This window comes from Micropterus dolomieu, linkage group LG13 (genome assembly GCF_021292245.1).
Source record: "Micropterus dolomieu isolate WLL.071019.BEF.003 ecotype Adirondacks linkage group LG13, ASM2129224v1, whole genome shotgun sequence".
Classification (NCBI taxonomy): Eukaryota; Metazoa; Chordata; class Actinopteri; order Centrarchiformes; family Centrarchidae; genus Micropterus; species Micropterus dolomieu.
In genome coordinates, this window is record NC_060162.1 from 6,263,063 (window position 1) to 6,279,728 (window position 16,666).

General features: G+C 38.8%; 1 protein-coding gene across 1 annotated transcript in view; it reads right to left on the reverse strand.

Moving 5' to 3' along the window:
- unc5da (unc-5 netrin receptor Da) overlaps positions 1 to 16,666 on the reverse strand; it is a 183,779-nt gene that overhangs the window by 25,360 nt on the left and 141,753 nt on the right. The window contains exons 5-8 of the mRNA XM_046067473.1: positions 6,700 to 6,874; positions 5,534 to 5,701; positions 3,338 to 3,502; positions 2,964 to 2,996 (exon numbers count right to left, since the gene is read on the reverse strand). Of these exons, the coding sequence (XP_045923429.1) occupies positions 2,964 to 2,996; positions 3,338 to 3,502; positions 5,534 to 5,701; positions 6,700 to 6,874 (541 nt within the window). The remainder of the gene's footprint in view (positions 1 to 2,963; positions 2,997 to 3,337; positions 3,503 to 5,533; positions 5,702 to 6,699; positions 6,875 to 16,666) is intronic.

Consider the following 16,666-nt stretch of genomic DNA (forward strand, 5'->3'; position numbering starts at 1 on the left):
TTGTATTTTACTAATTTTATATTAAATTTTCATGCTCTTATCTTTTTTTTGTATTATTCTTTACACTTGTTAAAGCACTTTGTAACTTGTTTTTGAAAAGTGCTCTACAAATAAGGATTATTATTATTATTATTATTATTAATTAGGAAGCTAGGTGACATTTTCTCCCAGAATAAACTGAAAATCTGTGTTACTCTGAAACATCAGCTGAATTAAAGTTGCAAAGTCTTCTATAGGAGCCAAGTCTATCTTGGTTTCAAACTACTTTAGCGCCTTTTTTTGTTTTCTGTTCCTCGTCTGCCCTGCCTCCTGATGCACAGCTTCATTGTTCCATCCTGGAGTGTTAAAGCTACTAATGAGGAACCTCGGAAGGAAGGCGATTATAATCAACACAGCACCTGACTGTCATTTCAAACACTGCTTGGCTCTGGTGGTAGAGGCACTCTGCGTTCCACTGGGATAATGTGACAAAACCAATTCATTAAATTAGCTCATCTGCAATGATTATGCTCTATCTGGTCCCACCAGTACTGCAGCGTCCAACTCCACAAAGAAAAAGAATGAGTGGGAAATAAAGGGGCTGCTAGCTTGTTCTTGAAAGATAATGAGATCTGTGCTGAAACAGGACATGCTGAGAAATCCTCTAAGTAGCCTGAAGCTCAAATGGGGAGAAATTGACAAAATATGCAAAGCGGCATTAACAGCTACTGTAGCAGGTTAATTGAGGGCTTGGGAAGTTTTGGCAGTCTGGCGTCTGGCTGTATTCTTTTCCCCATTTCTGACAAACAACAAATACAAAGGCTAACTGTAAAAGAAAAGTAAGGAGAACATGTGCTTGTGGCTTAGTAGGTACAGAATCATGTTTTTTTTTTTTTTCACTGCGCAAACTCAGCATTAATCAACACATAAATGGCCCATTACCCAAGACAGCAATAATGCACAAAGCAATGAATATACAGTTGTAAACCACTGGCTGCTTGGCTTAAAAAGCTATACCTGATCTATTCAAAAATATAGTATCAGTGAAAATTTACAGTGTATTGGAACAGAAGTAAAACTGAGGTAATACTGGTAAAGTTGGAAACAGTTGATTCAGATGATAGAATTGATCATTGTGCATAACTACTATTGAAACTACTGTAGCTCCACAATACAGTTTATCTACACAATGTTTATTTTAACAACACAGGACAAAATTATATTATATTTGAATTATAAGGCTGGAAAATTGATTCTCCCTATATCTAATCTTTTAAGCACGTCCTTCTATTATTACTATTATTATTATTATTGTTTATGTCTTATAGGTACGTATTGTTTTTTTATCCTTAACCTTTTCTTATCATTATACTCATTTTCTTATTATTATACTCATTATTAACCTTTTCTTATCATTATACTCATTTTCTTATTATTATACTCATTATTAACCTTTTCTTATCATTATACTCATTTTCTTATTATTATACTCATTATTAACCTTTTCTTATCATTATACTTTTCTTATTATTATACTCATTATTAACCTTTTCTTATTATTATACTCATTATATTAGTCTGTCCACAGATGTAGGGTTTAGGTCAGAGCTGTGAGTTTGTTTAATGTTTTCCTTTCTTGCTGTTCCTCTCCTCTTCTTGATTATTCATTCAAGGCCGGGAGAGGATCTCTGTTCCCCAAAACATAGAAACCAAGACTGTCTAAATGATTATGCATCCTTTAGCTGAGGGCCAAACGCCTGAAGCTGCCCTAGGCTAGGTCTCTGGACCAGCTGATTTTGTGTTGTAGTACTTCTCTGTTATTCTCTTTTATTAATAATAATTCTTCAAAGACAACGGTTTGTTGTAAGTCAATTATTTGCTCAATCCCTCACCAGCAATATACAATTTCCACGACAAATTACTGTTGAAGACGTTAAACAAGTGACATGACTCAACATACTGTATGTTTTTGTACAATAATGAAAATGGATGCCAAGGGTGAAGAAAACACTAACCAACCATCACAACCTTCTGCCTAAGCATTTCAGCTGCTGTTAGAGATCAACCACCAGAGATGTCTATCACACATAAATTACAACCAGATTTCTTTCTGCATGCAATTAAAAGAAACATTACATTTTTAAAACCTATTATTCATACATATTGTATGCTACCTGTCTGTCAGAACATGTCTATCTGAAATTACTCTCATCTGACCGCACTCTTTTAAGTTTGAGAGAATTCATGCAGAGTCTGTTAGTTTTCATAACCACACTGGTCAAAGTGATCTACCCCTCTTTTACCATTGCTGACTTGATGACTATACTTTCACCCTGCTGAATTAATCAAATGGCTGCTGCTGATGGTCCTCAATAAAAACATACAACATAAATGTATTATTGTATGAACAGAATTATTGCACAACTTTCTCCAATCAGAATTAAGTATTTTTCTAGGTTATCGTTGTAGAAAGTGACATTTTTAAAATTGAGCCCGACCGAAATTGGCGTGCAGATATTATCGGCCGATATGAGCCAATGCAGATAAATTGGTATCGGTGTAACAGCCGATACAATTATAAAGAAACGAAGAGACGGATGACAGATCCTTCAATCATGTCACGAGTGATGTCGTTGCATAGTTTGTCCACCAGAGGGTGCTCTGCAACATCCCTGTTGGAAACACACAAATCCAGTACTGTACAGCTGTACTATTTATAACGATAAGAAGAACGTTTACTTTTAAACTGCATTATGTCATGTTATCTCGGTGAGGTCTAACTACACAGAACAAATGTTGGGGATAATCTTTGTTTATGTTGTGTTTCTGAAAAGAAGAAAAACATTTTTTGGCTGATGTATCGGAATATCAAATTTAAAATCCTCAAATATCAAAATCAGTATCGGTCTTAAAAATCCAATATCGGTCAGGCTCTAATTTAAAATAACATAACAGTAACTAATGGAAGCTGAGGATAAACTCACCCTGTGGTTTAGCATCATGTAGCAACTTTCGATCTGCAAAGACAGAGAAACATCAGAATTAAAGAGTTTCTCTTTAACCTTTTTTGAATACTACAAGTGTTTGTTTATTTAATTACTACTTGTGTCTGCATCCATGGCTGGGCACACTGTGTGTTATGTATGTGGCGTGCAGTGGATGAATAATGAAGATGGATCAGGGTGCTGGTAATGAGCATGATTATAATGACGATCATGATCTTGCCCACACTGCCAAAAGATTATGAACAGTAAATCTATAATGATACAGTCCCTGAACACAATGGGTCTGACAGTGATGATGCTAAACTATCTTTTTCTCATTGATACCAGTGGAGAGAGATGTTGATGTTACCCACTCTGTGTGCAGAGGCTGCCAGTGCAGTTGTCTGTAGCCAGCGCCACACCGTCACACAGCCGTCCTCCATGTTTGGGCTCCGGAGCTGTACACTCTCTGCTGCGCTGCCTCTCACAGTCTGAACTACACACCGACCACTCGCTCCACTCTCCCCAGCTGCCATCCACTGAGAGAATCACATACAACAACAAATGTTTAAGAGCACAAGGATACACATACACAAATCTGATGTACATAATGCATGGTTGGAGTACACAATCATCCCTTCATTCACTTTGGACTACATACATGTGTGAACAAAAACACACATACAAGCAAAGTACAAAGGAATAAAGAAGATATAGAAAAATAAGAGATGACAAATATACTCACTTTTCTTGTGAAAGATTGAAACATGGAGCCTAAGTTAATTTATTTAATAGTTCTCTGGGACTTCTGGGCGGCAATACTATCTTTATAAAAACATTTTCCTCCTCAGTGTGCCAAAAATGTTGTGCTGTCTTGCTGACTTGGAGCACAAAGTCACTCTGCTTATGCCACACTTCATCAAGTCTCCACCTCAAAATGCTCTAAAAGTTCCCTTCTTCCTGCTAATCTAAACGCAAATGCACCCTGTTTATGTTCAAACTCAGATGCAGAAGAAAGAATCCTTCAGAAGGAGGCAGTTGGCAAAGAGGAGATAATGTTTGGAGCAGTGCACTGCCTTCCCCTGATAATTTTTTCTTCTTAAACCTGATGAGCATTTTCCTTTATACTGGTGCTGTGGTTGAAATCATAAATTTGGGCTTGTCTAGAAAAAACACTTGGGCAGAGCAGATTACATGGACGTTTTGATAACTGAAACTGCTGCTCTGCTCTTCCTCTCACAACCTAAGCTTCTGCTGTTTGTTTCTCTCACTCAGTTTTCTCTTTATCCCGTTTTTTTCACCCATCTCTCCATTTCCCATAAATGTTCTCCTCATTTGCTGTTTTTTTAAGGTCCACTGCATTAGATTTCAGATACAAACCACTGTCACTATCAGCAGTGGAGACGTGCACTGCATTCACGGTGAAATGTAACTGGTTGAAAGAAGACCACTGCTAACTACAAAGCACACCTCAGGCTTTTAGATTAAACTTCAAAGCTGACACAGTTCTCCGTTAATTTCAGGTATTAAACTTAACTTACAGAGACTTTACTCTCATGAGTAATCAATCACGGAGACCATTTTCACTCTATGTCACATTTACTTTATTATTGTGCAGTAATGTATTTGTGAGCAGAGAGAAACCTCTCCACACTGATGCATTCAAGGACGTGCTGACATTGAAAATTCCTAGAGTTGGCTGGCAAACAGCAGTCTTTTTAAAGGAATAGTTCAACATTTTGGGAAACGCACGTATTTGCTTTCCTGGCTTTTCCTACCAGCACCTCTAAAGCTCACTAATTAACATGTTACATCCTCTTTGTTAAATCTGTTCAAATACAAAAGTGGACTTGTACAAGTACGAGTCCAGTTATTTAGTAAGCTTTAGTGCTGGTAAGTTGATTTTGTTACCTTTGGACAGAGCCACTCTGTCCATCTCACAGTCGATTGCACAGTCGATCTCACTGTCAATATCACAGTCGAAGCTTCGCAGCGAAACCAGGATCATGCTATTTTGGCGATATGGGGGTGCCCAACGTCTGATTTTACACAGAACTGCCAGTTTTCTCCCAATAAGTTAATGAAAGTGTTCTTGGAAGAAATGAGTTTTCAAGAGTTTCTTGAAGTTAGAGAGAGACGCCCCTGGTCTCATGGCATGTGGTAGCTCGTTCCACCATCATGGTGTCACAGAGGGGAACAGCCAGGACTGAGATTGCTTTGTGTGTAGGGATGGGAGAGCCAGGCGGCGTTCGTTGGAGGAGCGCAGTGGCCGAGAAGTAACGTAGGCTTGTATTATGGAGTTTAGGTAGATGAATGCAGACCCAGCAGTCACTCTGTTTGCAAGCATTAGTGACTTGAATTTGATTCTCTAATGCAAGAAATAAACAATTTCACAAAATAGTTCCATAAGCTCAAATCTCAGAGCTTCCTTGAATGCACCATTGAAGTCAATTTTAAGATATTCATGACTTGAACCAAACTATTAACTGGAACCTGTGTGGTGGCATTTTCAAAAACGCTTTTAACATGCACAAACCCTAACAGCATGGGGACTAGGTCCCTGTGCTTACCTGGGCACAGTGTGTTGCAGGTGCTCTTCTGTACAGACATGCCCTCACAGAAGGCTCCCCCATTGAGAGGAGCTGGATTTGTGCAAGTGCGTGAACGTTTCTGCACACCGCGGCCACAGCGTACATTACAGGGTGACCAGTCTGTCCACGATGACCAGCCTCCATTCACTGCATGTGCCAAAGAGTGAATGGAAAGGGATGAAAAAATACTATGAGAATGAAAACTGGAAAACTGGCCTAAATTTTGTGGTTAACAATATATTTTCTGTCAAGAAAAACTGCACCACCATGACCGGATAGTTTTTGTTAACTCAAACATTTCTTCCTCTGATTTGTTTGCATAATGACTGACTAATAGGCTCATTTGCTGTCATAGCACAGGACACAATACTTTGTCCCACTTTTGTACATCTGTCTGAGGCTATCGGTGGTAGTTAGCCTGTCAGAGACTTCATTAGCATTAGGGAAATGAATGATTGATGGGCCTCAACAATGGAGTGACGTATTCCTACAGCAGGTAAATGTCCTCCCTGAAAAAACTAAAATTAACAGGATGAAAGGTCGGTAAAATGATCACTGAAACACTCCAATTAACAAGGTGTTTCACTGCTGTGAAAGGAGGATGGTATTAATATGACATAATAATTTCACTTCTTCTCCTTAGTCTCTGCAGAGCTCTCTATGGGGCGATAAAAAATGCTGAAAACAGTGCCTGCTGGCCTGCAGCTATACAAAGCGTTTCGCACAAGGTGTTAAATGTTGACAGATAAAAGCCCTGGAGTTGTGACAGCCCACGTCACTGCCTTTCCACCATTAATAATTGAGTTCTTGTAAATACTGTGCCCGTGTCTCCTTGTTTTTACACATGAGGGATCACTTGCCCATTACCTACTCATTAGACTCTTGTGTGAAAACATGCTGTGGTTGAGTAGTGCTTTTTGTATTAATGACTTTGGGGAATTTGCTTATACTGCCAATTTGACAGCCTGCTTCTGTAGTGAAAATTGATATTTTGATGCAGATGAGAAATCTGTTTGACATTGTTTTGCTCATCTTTGCAGAAAACCTGAAGATTTCTATCGTCATGCCTTTTTGGCTGAGACAATCTAATGTTGCACACATTGTCTTTGGAAGAATAAGAAAAATTCTGGAATTTGATATCTTACCATAGACTACAACAGTGGCTGTTGCACTGCGTCTCTTGGCCACAATATTGCTGGCAATGCAGGTATAGTTTCCGGAATCAGAGAGGCGAGCTTCTGAGATGATGAGATTATGGTCGCCTCTTGTATCAATGACACCCTCGGAGCTGAGAGGCTCTTCATTTTTTAGCCATTCCACCTGAAAAACAGCAGATCACATGAGTAACTCCACAGGCTAAAAAGCTTTCATGTAAACACTAACACATCTGATCCGTGCTAAAATAGATCATATGCTGTATTACTGTCCTGTATTCTGTGGTCTGATATACAATATATTTTTGTTTTATTATAACAGGTGAGTTTAATCTTGTGAGTGTGTAGCTTTGAGCTGTGCTTTGGAACACTACGCTACCTTATCCCGTCTGTGGGATCGGGTTGGAGGGAAATGTGTGTCATGAATCCTTGAGATGGAATCCTTCCCTTTTCAGAGTCTCTATAATAACAGTTTGTTTATTTGTGCTAAGAACTTGCAAAGAACACTACAGTGTTTGTATTTCAGTTTGGTTTTGTAATATGACATGACGTGGTTGTTTCCGTCATTGGTTCCCAACCTTTTTTGTCTGATGTACCCCCACAGCCCTATCAAATAAGCTCAAGTACTCCTTCATCTGCACCACTCTAAGTATGTTAATCAATGGAATGAATGGATTATAAAGTGAAGTGAAGTGAAACATTGCTATTGCTATTAATGATATAAAAGTGGATATTACAATATTTTTCACAACCATAACACAACCATTGTGCACTGCTTTAAGCTAACTATTCCAACATTTTTTCCACTGCTTTAGCTCTTGTAGTAACTATTTAAACTGTTTATTATTCATGTCATGCATTACTTTTAGCTAACTACTTGAACTGTTTAAGCTAATGTTATTCATTATACAGTAGTAATGCAAGTGTCAGTGTTGATCAATTTTATTTATAGAGCCCAATATCACAAATCTGCCTCAATAAGCTTCATAATCTGCACAGCATACAACACCCACAATCCTTATACCCATGATTCAGATAACGGATGAAGAAAGAAATGCAGTAGGTAAGTCATATATTCTATCATTACCAATTCGGTAGCCGTGTAGTGAGTTAAAGTAATAGGGAATTACAAAATAAAGGACGCTCTGTTGATGCTCCTCTCCCTGTAAATTGCTATTAATGTGCCACTGGCATCAGCTTTTCATTGAGAGAGAGAAGCTGGGGCATGAGGGAAAGGGGTTTGATTTATGGCAGTGTATTTGAGGATTAAAAACTCCGCCCTATTGGGAGCTCCATGTGTTTGTGCACGGGGTTGTACCCCAGTGTGTTTGTGTGTGTGTGTGTGTGTGTGTGTGTATTTGTGTTGAGTGTCCATTTGCTGAGGGAATATAACACCAGCCACCAAACTCAGAGATTGCTTTGCTCTTTCGAAGCACCCTGGATGAAAAAATTGAGCCGGAAAATCAATAAATCAGGAGTCATGTTGACACAACGTTTTTTTTCTCCTTTGATGGCCCAAGAAGTCTTTCATCATGTGCTTTTAATTTAACTTTTTTCCATCATTTAGCTCCACAGCGATCAAGACAAACCAACCAACCACACTGGTGGGCTGCATCGGCCATTCTATCAATCCTTGTCTTTATTTTTTTGCCTTTCACTGTTTCACACTTCAATTTCTAATCAACCCCAGTGTTGCCATCCCATGCTCACATTCTGCAATGCTGCTACCATCAATCTACTCAATTATGGAAGCAGTCAGTTTCAGCCTTCCATAGAGGAAAATAGTGCAAATGTCTATTTTAATCATGTAAAAGTCACCCTTATCTCATGGTTTCATCATAACAATTATTAGTTTGCTTTTATGCATTTTAAAGGATTATTTATGCAAGTACATTATAATCTTGTATTATGCTTCAAGCACTGACACTGTTATTCCTTTCCTATCTATCCATCTGGCTATTTTGTAGTCTTATAAATATAGAGGAATGTCTGGAACACAGTTGTTCTTCCTGTGACTCAACAAAGTTCATTAACCAACTGTTGCCCCGGAAAGTGGGGAATTAACCTTGACAAGTAGGAGGTTTGTGCTTTATCACCTTCTCTGCAAATACTGCATCCTCTTTCATGAACGGATGACAGAGGTGAGCTCTGTTGTTTTTATCAGGGTCACATTGTACACAGCCAGTGGATCGTCTGCAACATTCGAAGAGATTTTCTCTCTAAGGCCTCTCTAATGTCACAGAGGGAGACGATGTAAAGGCTCAGTAAAAACAGGTTTGAACACAAAAGCACAACTCTAAGACCAGGACCGTAAGTAAAAGTTTACTCAAGGTCGAAAACAGGCAACCGTCACAACTGTGAAGGCAGTGAAGAAGAGGCAAACTTATCCAATAGCAGATAAGGATAAGCAAGCAGGTGTCCAAAAGGCAGGCAGGGGGTCATAACAGGCAAAACTCAGGCAGGCAGAGAAAATGGCTGGACCCCTACAGCAGAAGCACAATAGACGATTTGGCGGGGAATGAATGGAAGTGGGCCAACATGTATGCTACTGGCTGATGCGTGGTGGGGGGGAGGAGGAGCACTGGGGTTACTGCTGGGCAGGTAGGAGTGGCAGGATCTGAAATGACAGCAGAGCTAGTACATGGCAAGGGAAACAGCACATGAGGAAAATGTGAAAGTACGACCATGTGACAGACGCAGCCTTTAGAAGCTGTGCTGATAATGAACCAACAGCTGACTTTTTGACCTGACCGACAGGTTATCTGGTGTTATACAAGAAACAAATTACATTTAGAGGAAGATTCATACTGCAGCTCCAATCCTACATTGCTTTATCTTCACTCTCAATAAAATGCGGGCAATTTTATTTTGTTAACTGCATGTGTTGTTCTGATTTGAGAAAAGGTGACATTGATTAAATGGGGATGAGGTTATAACTATTAGATAAGAAGAACTAATATAATCATATATGTTCCGTGTTGTAAGGTCAGTTTTGCAACAACAAACACTGTATATTAATTCAAACATAAATTGCTGCTGTACCTCTATTCGCATTAACTGATATGTTATCAAATTACTTGAAAATATGCTTCTATTTATTTCAGGAAAAAATCTACAAAACAACTTAAACTAAAGAACTATTTCTGTGCACGCAGCTATAAACAAGTGGGATGCAGAAATAAAATTGATAATTAACCCCCAAACCTTTGTTCTCTCCAGACATGTATTCAGATGGGATGCATATTTATAGAGTAGTGCCCAAATTGAACTTGACAGGTACAAAGATTTAACCATTACGTTTTAAATTAAATATATTTCAACATTTAGTGGATAATATGTCACCTCAGGAAATAGAGAGTAAAACTAAATGCATTGCCTAAAGCAAAAAAAAATAAATCTGTGTTACACTATTACATTATACACATTATTTTTCAATGACAAATCTAATTTCTATCACAAGCACAAATAATGACCTGAATAAATGTGCAACTACCATCTCTTTTGAACTGTTTTTCTCATTAACTAGTTGTTAAAGAAATGCAGAAAAGTTTTTATTCTCATTTACCATGTAACACAAAGACAGTTTAAAGTAAATCTGTGTGTATTCAATTTGTGTTCCTCATAGACCTGCGTGTGTTCTAGCTAAAGATGGTAAACAATGTAAAGTAAATTACGATGTAATACAATACAGAACAAGTAATGCATTACCTTATTATCCTTAAATTATCTAACAACAAAAACTGAGCCATATGAACTTAATTATGGAAGTTTTATTGCAGAGGAAGTGCATTGCATTATATGACATTGTAGGTGTATAGTTGTCCACACTCTGGAGGTAATGTGACATAAATGATAAATTACAGTAAAGAAACAAAAAATGCAGCATCTGTGAAATGCCATTGGATTTACAATCAGGTTCTAAAATGAACTTTTTTTCAAGTATTCTTCAAGCATCAAGTATTATATTATCTGCTACTTTTGAAATGTTGTGCTACATGAAGGACTAACATTCAGCTAATTTAGGCAGCATTTGATGTAAATAGTGTTGTCATCCAATGTTCAATACATTTACACAAAAAAACATTACATTCACAAATGACCCCTGTCTTTTAGTACATGACAATCACTCCACTTTACTATACAATCACTAACAACTGGGTATTTCACAATGTACCGACAGCAAGAAACACAAAGCAGCAGAACTTGAAGTTCACCACAGCGTAATATACAGTCAGTGCTCAATTCAAAACCCCACAGTTCAACTATAAATGACTGAGTCCTTATCTAAATTCTCAGTTCAAATCTGCACAAGAGTGCATATCTCAACAAAAACCTCATCTTCAGGATTACAAACCAAGTAAGGTATAAGTGAGTATTTAAACTTTCATAACTTTTTATTACCATAACACGGACCATGGGAAAGTGGGGTTTAAAGGAGAGGTGAGGTGCTGTACATAGAGTCCACGTAGGATTGATCCTTACCAGTAAGGAGGCACTTGTATAAACAGTATAAACAGTAGGTATATATGTATAGATAGGCGGGGAGGTAGATGGCTGAGGTGCTCTGTCTGCTAGTACTTCCCCTAAAGTGGCCTCTGTGCTAAGCCTGCCTCCTCTGCTGCGGTTTTTTATCTCTCTGTAAATCTTGGCTCCAGCCCTGATACTATATTGACAAGTCCCATCTGATATTTATATGCCAATATTCTACCAGGCAAAAAGCTCATGGCTAACAATATAAATGTTGTAATCCACGTAACATGATGTCAGGGATTGCTGTGGACATCGACAAAGAAACTGTATTTAATGTGGATCACTCACGTTATGGTACACAATCAACTTAAAATGTTCAGTATCTGCACGAATCTATATCAGAAAGTATCTTTCTCACAAGTCTCTCTTAAGTGAACTGTTCACCATTAGCCAAAAGAGTGTACCACTTGCCTAACATTATGGCAGCCGTCTGCAAAGTGGCATGCACTTTAAAGCCCTCTGACATGCCACTCTGCCCCTACATTTATCACTGAAGATTCAAGGATGTGAATAAGATTTAAGTGTGTGTGTGTGTGCGCGCGTTTTTTTCAGTGTTGGAATGTAACTAAGCACAGTTACTCAAGTACTGTATTTAAGCTCCTTTATATCCCATTACATTTCAGAAGCAAATATTGTACTTTTCACTTCATTATAATTATTTGACAGTATTATCAATTAGATACTTTGCAGATTTAGATTATTAATACAAATACATTTTGATGTATTATTGTCGGGTAGGCTCCCTAACAGCATATTAAGTAGTAAAAATCTGCCACGCCTTCACCAGCTGCAACATTAACGTGATACTTACACATGAATGCATAATTATAATACAATGATACAATTTATATTTTTCTGAATGGCTCTCTATAATGAGTACTTTTACTTTTGAAGTTTACTTATATTTAGATAGCACTTTATTTAGTGCTGTACTTATACACTATGGTATTGCTACTTCTACTTAAAATATTTGAATACTTCTTCCACCACAAATTTATGCAAATTACAGCTCATTTTGAGCTGTAATTACAATCTTTTGGGTCATTTGTTCCAAGATAAAAAGCATTATAATGTTTACAAATTAAACAATGAACCAACATCATTATGGAAAGCTGACAATTCAGTTCTGAAAAATCCTGACTGTACTTGTCTGAATACCAAGTATTATACATGATAAGGTGAATCTAATTTTATAAATCATATGAAACCTTACCAATTTCACTGTGAGATATTTGTGAAATGAAAGTACCAACAAAATGAAAATCTGACCTTTTATTAATGTCTTAATCAGTGTAATAAAAATGAAAGGATAGGCCATTTAACAGATATACTTAAATCACTCACTAACTGCAATGTTTGCAAAAATAGACTGAAAGAGGATGGCTGTGGTGTGGACTCCTTGGTGGGATTCTTGTGTCACCAGACTCTGTTCAGAGTCATGCACTATTTAAGGGCATTTTATGTCTGCCAGAACCTTGCAAACACACTTAAAAACACAACAACTTTCGAATCAATCCTTTTAAGTTGGTATCGATAACAAGTGAGCAGTGTTTGAGTGTTGAAGTATTGATTACTGCGGTATTGATCTGCCCTTCACTAAGGATCATTCAGTCACCCTCTCTGTTCTACTATTGAAATCTTTAGGATGATACGTGTTTGTAACACTCTCTGTACTGTTGCAACACTGTACTGTTGTTATTGTTGTTTGTCATCTCCCATTTGAGTGCCTGCTCTTCGAAACGCACCGTGCGTGTTTGTATGTGTTCATAGAAGAATGAAGGTCTCATGTTTGTTTTTTTTGTTTGTTTTTTTAGGACTGCCTTACTGATTTCAGACATTCACATTTATGGAACTGGAATTAATTCATGAGAAAATAACAACAACATTTGTTTAAAGAAGTAGAAGGTACATATTAACGTTACCAGTGCCCTGCTCTGGAAACTATGCAGACATTTGATTCTCGTTCCTAATCCCATTGTTGTAAAGGGCATATGAGCTCAGTGAGCAAAAGTAGACAACAGAAGTAGAAAGGTGTAACTTCTTAGAGTTGTATTCTATTGTATTCTTCATTCAGAATTGTCTCTCTGTGATCATAGGAGCAGAATATATGTGAATTCTCTTTGGTGGTTTGTTTTTTGGTGCCCTTATCTCAGGGAATTCTTACACTAAAGTAAATTAAAGTAATCGTCTTGTACTTCGGTTGGTTTTCCTGCCTCATGTTTTTGCTTTGATTTATCTCTCACTCTGCGCCTCCTTTACTCTTTTCCAGTGTTCGCTGCAGGAAGTGTATAAACCCAGAGTGTGATTTGCATTCTGTGTCAGTCCTAGAGTCTGCCCTTCGGGGGAAAGCGATAGAGATGCACATGCTGATGAGAAGGCAGGGACAGGACGGACTCAAATGAGCCTGATAAGCTAGTGCCTGGGGAGGACAGGAAACGGATTTGCTTAATTGGCAAATTTGTTCGACTTAGAGATAGCAGCAAGCGGTGTTGAATTACACCTCACCCAACCCAGTCGACCAAGCCTTACAGCGGTCTACTGGTGATGTCAAGGTTATCATGTTGACCATTAAACAGCAGCTAATTTAAACTGAAACTGATCCACAATGTGTCCCTCTCAAAGTTTTCACTATAATGTTTGTCTTGTTTAGTAACAGTTCATTGCCAGCTAGCGGAGAGAGAGCAAATGAAACTAACTCGTGATATATTGGAAGCAGCATCAAATGGTCAGTAGAGGTCCATAAACCATGCAGCCGAGTTGATTTTTGATAGCTTCAAGCTGTTTGAAGAGGTTGAGATGAGAGAGCCAACAGGCATGGCCCGGAGCACTAATGTGTTTATGTGCAGAATGGTATCATCTTTAGCTAGACTCACAAAAATTATATACTAGTATATAAGTCATTTGAATTCCTCCCTGCATCAGGCCTAAACATTCAGTTATTGTGAAAGCTAATGTAATGACCTACATTTACAATCATTTAAATGGGAACTGAAAGCGACATGAAAACAATTACAAAGCATTGCAGTAGGTTTTGTTCCATCTGATTCAATTAAGGTTGAGTTTCATTAACAAGCGCCCTCCTCCTTTCACTTTCCTCGTGCCTGCACCCTCTCCGCCTTCCCTCAGTCATGTATGGCCTTTTCTCACTGCAACAATGACTTTCACGAAATCACATTAAACAAATGAGCCCTCCAAATCTGACAGCAGCATATTCTAGAGGCGGGGTGGCTAAACCCTTGTTTTGTCCTTGGTTTATCTCCACACCATCTCTGGAAATGTTATGTTCATCACTGAATAATTACATTTTAAGTACTTCAAATGACTTTGGATGAGAGACTTGATGATTAATTACACTTGGTAAAGAATACTTGGGCAGTTAATGTGGGGCTAATGACTATAAAACTGTTTTTTCCTAAAGTTTTTGGAGACCTTTTTTTCTCTCCTCAACTAAACTTTTAACCTTACTATTCCAGCCACAATTTTCACTTCACTCATTTAGAGCTGGCAAGACTTAGAAGCTATTTGCTTGGATCTCGCTTGGCTGTAATATAGATATTTGACAGTTTTCTCCTAAAGACTTTTAACATGAACATCTCCTACATGATGGATGTGGCAAATACCTCAGTTATTTCATAAATTTGAGGCCTGAAAATGTTGTTCCAGAACCACCAGTTCCATCCATCGTCAACCGCTTATCCTGCTTACATGGTCTCTGGGGGCTGGAGACAATCCCAGCTGCCATCGGGCGAAAGGCGGTGTACACCCTGGACAGGCTGCCAGTCCTTCGCAGGTCCACACATAGACAAACAACCACACCAATTTAGGGTCACCAATCAACCTAGGCTGCATGTCTTTGGATGGTGGGAGGAAGATGGAGAACCCACGCAGACATGGGGAGAACATGCAAACTCCACACAGAAAGGCCGGGGCAACCGGGGTTTGAACTCACAACCTTCTTGCTGTGAGGCGACAGTGCTAACCACTGCACCATCTTTCCACCCCCATCAGTTGATATTGATTATGATGATTATGATTATTATAATAATAATAATAATAATAATAATATTTTAAATGTGGATTTACAAGGATTGAAAGTTTTTAAACAGTCCCTTCCTATACTGATTTATACTGAGTTGGACTAGCCTGTGGTAGCTGTCCCTCCCGGGATCTCCTGAGCAGCCAGGAAGGGGTGGCTGGGTGACTGTCCGAAGGAGGAATAGTCGTAAGCAGTCAAAGCCCACGGGTAATCACCAACCTATTCATGTCTCTAACAGATTTTCCCCACTCAGCGACGCACCTGCTGAGAAACCAACTCTGATCATTGGCAGTTCCATTTTGAGAAACGTGAAGTTAGCGAAGCCAGCGGCCATAGTTAAATGCATCCCTGGGGCCAGAGCGGGCGACATTGAGTCTTATTTGACACTGCTGGCTAAGGATAAACGTAAATACAGTAAGACTGTTATTCACGTCGGCGGTAATGACTCCCGGTTACGCCAATTGGAGGTCACTAAGATTAATGTTGAGTCGATGTGTACATATGCAAAAACAATGTCGGACACCGTAGTTTTCTCTGGACCCCTGCCAAATCTGACCAGTGATGACATGTATAGCCGCATGTCGTCATTCTGCCGCTGGTTGTCAAGGTGGTGTCCAGCAAACGATGTGGGCTTTGTAGATCATTGGCAGACTTTCTGGGGAAGACCTGGTCTGATTCAGAGAGACGGTATCCATCCCACTTGGGAAGGAGCAGCTCTCATTTCTAGAAATCTGGCCAAGTTTATTAGTGGACCAAATCCATGACAACCCAGAGTTGAGACCAGGAGGCAGAGTCGCAGTCTAACACACTTCTCTTCTTTATTTTCTCTTACTGAAACCTGGCTGGGTGATGGAGAATATGTTAGCCTAAATGAATCCACCCCTCCAAGTCATATTAATACTCCCATTCCTCAAGGCACAGGCCGAGGAGGTGGGGTTGCAGCTATCTTCGACTCTAGCCTACTAATCAGCTCTAAACCTAACCTAAACTATAACTCATTTGAAAGCTTTATTCTTAGTCTTTCACACCCAAGTTGCAAATCACTGGAACCAATTCTTTTTGTTATAGTGTACCGAGCACCTGGTCCGTACTCTGAATTCTTATCTGAATTTGCTGCGTTTTTGTCAACTTTAGTCCTTAAAACGGACAAAGTTATTATTGTAGGGGATTTTAATATTCATGTAGACGTTGAGAATGACAGCTTCAGACATACAGAAGACGTCTGTCACAAAGTAACAGAGCACTCCTATGCTTATTTCAGTCCCTCCCAAATCGATCATCTTGTTGATAGTGCTGCAGGCTCGCTGCGAATGACACTCGACTCTGTAGCCCCTCTAAAAAAGAAAATAATAAAACAAAGACCGTTAGCTCCATGGTATAATACTGAAACTC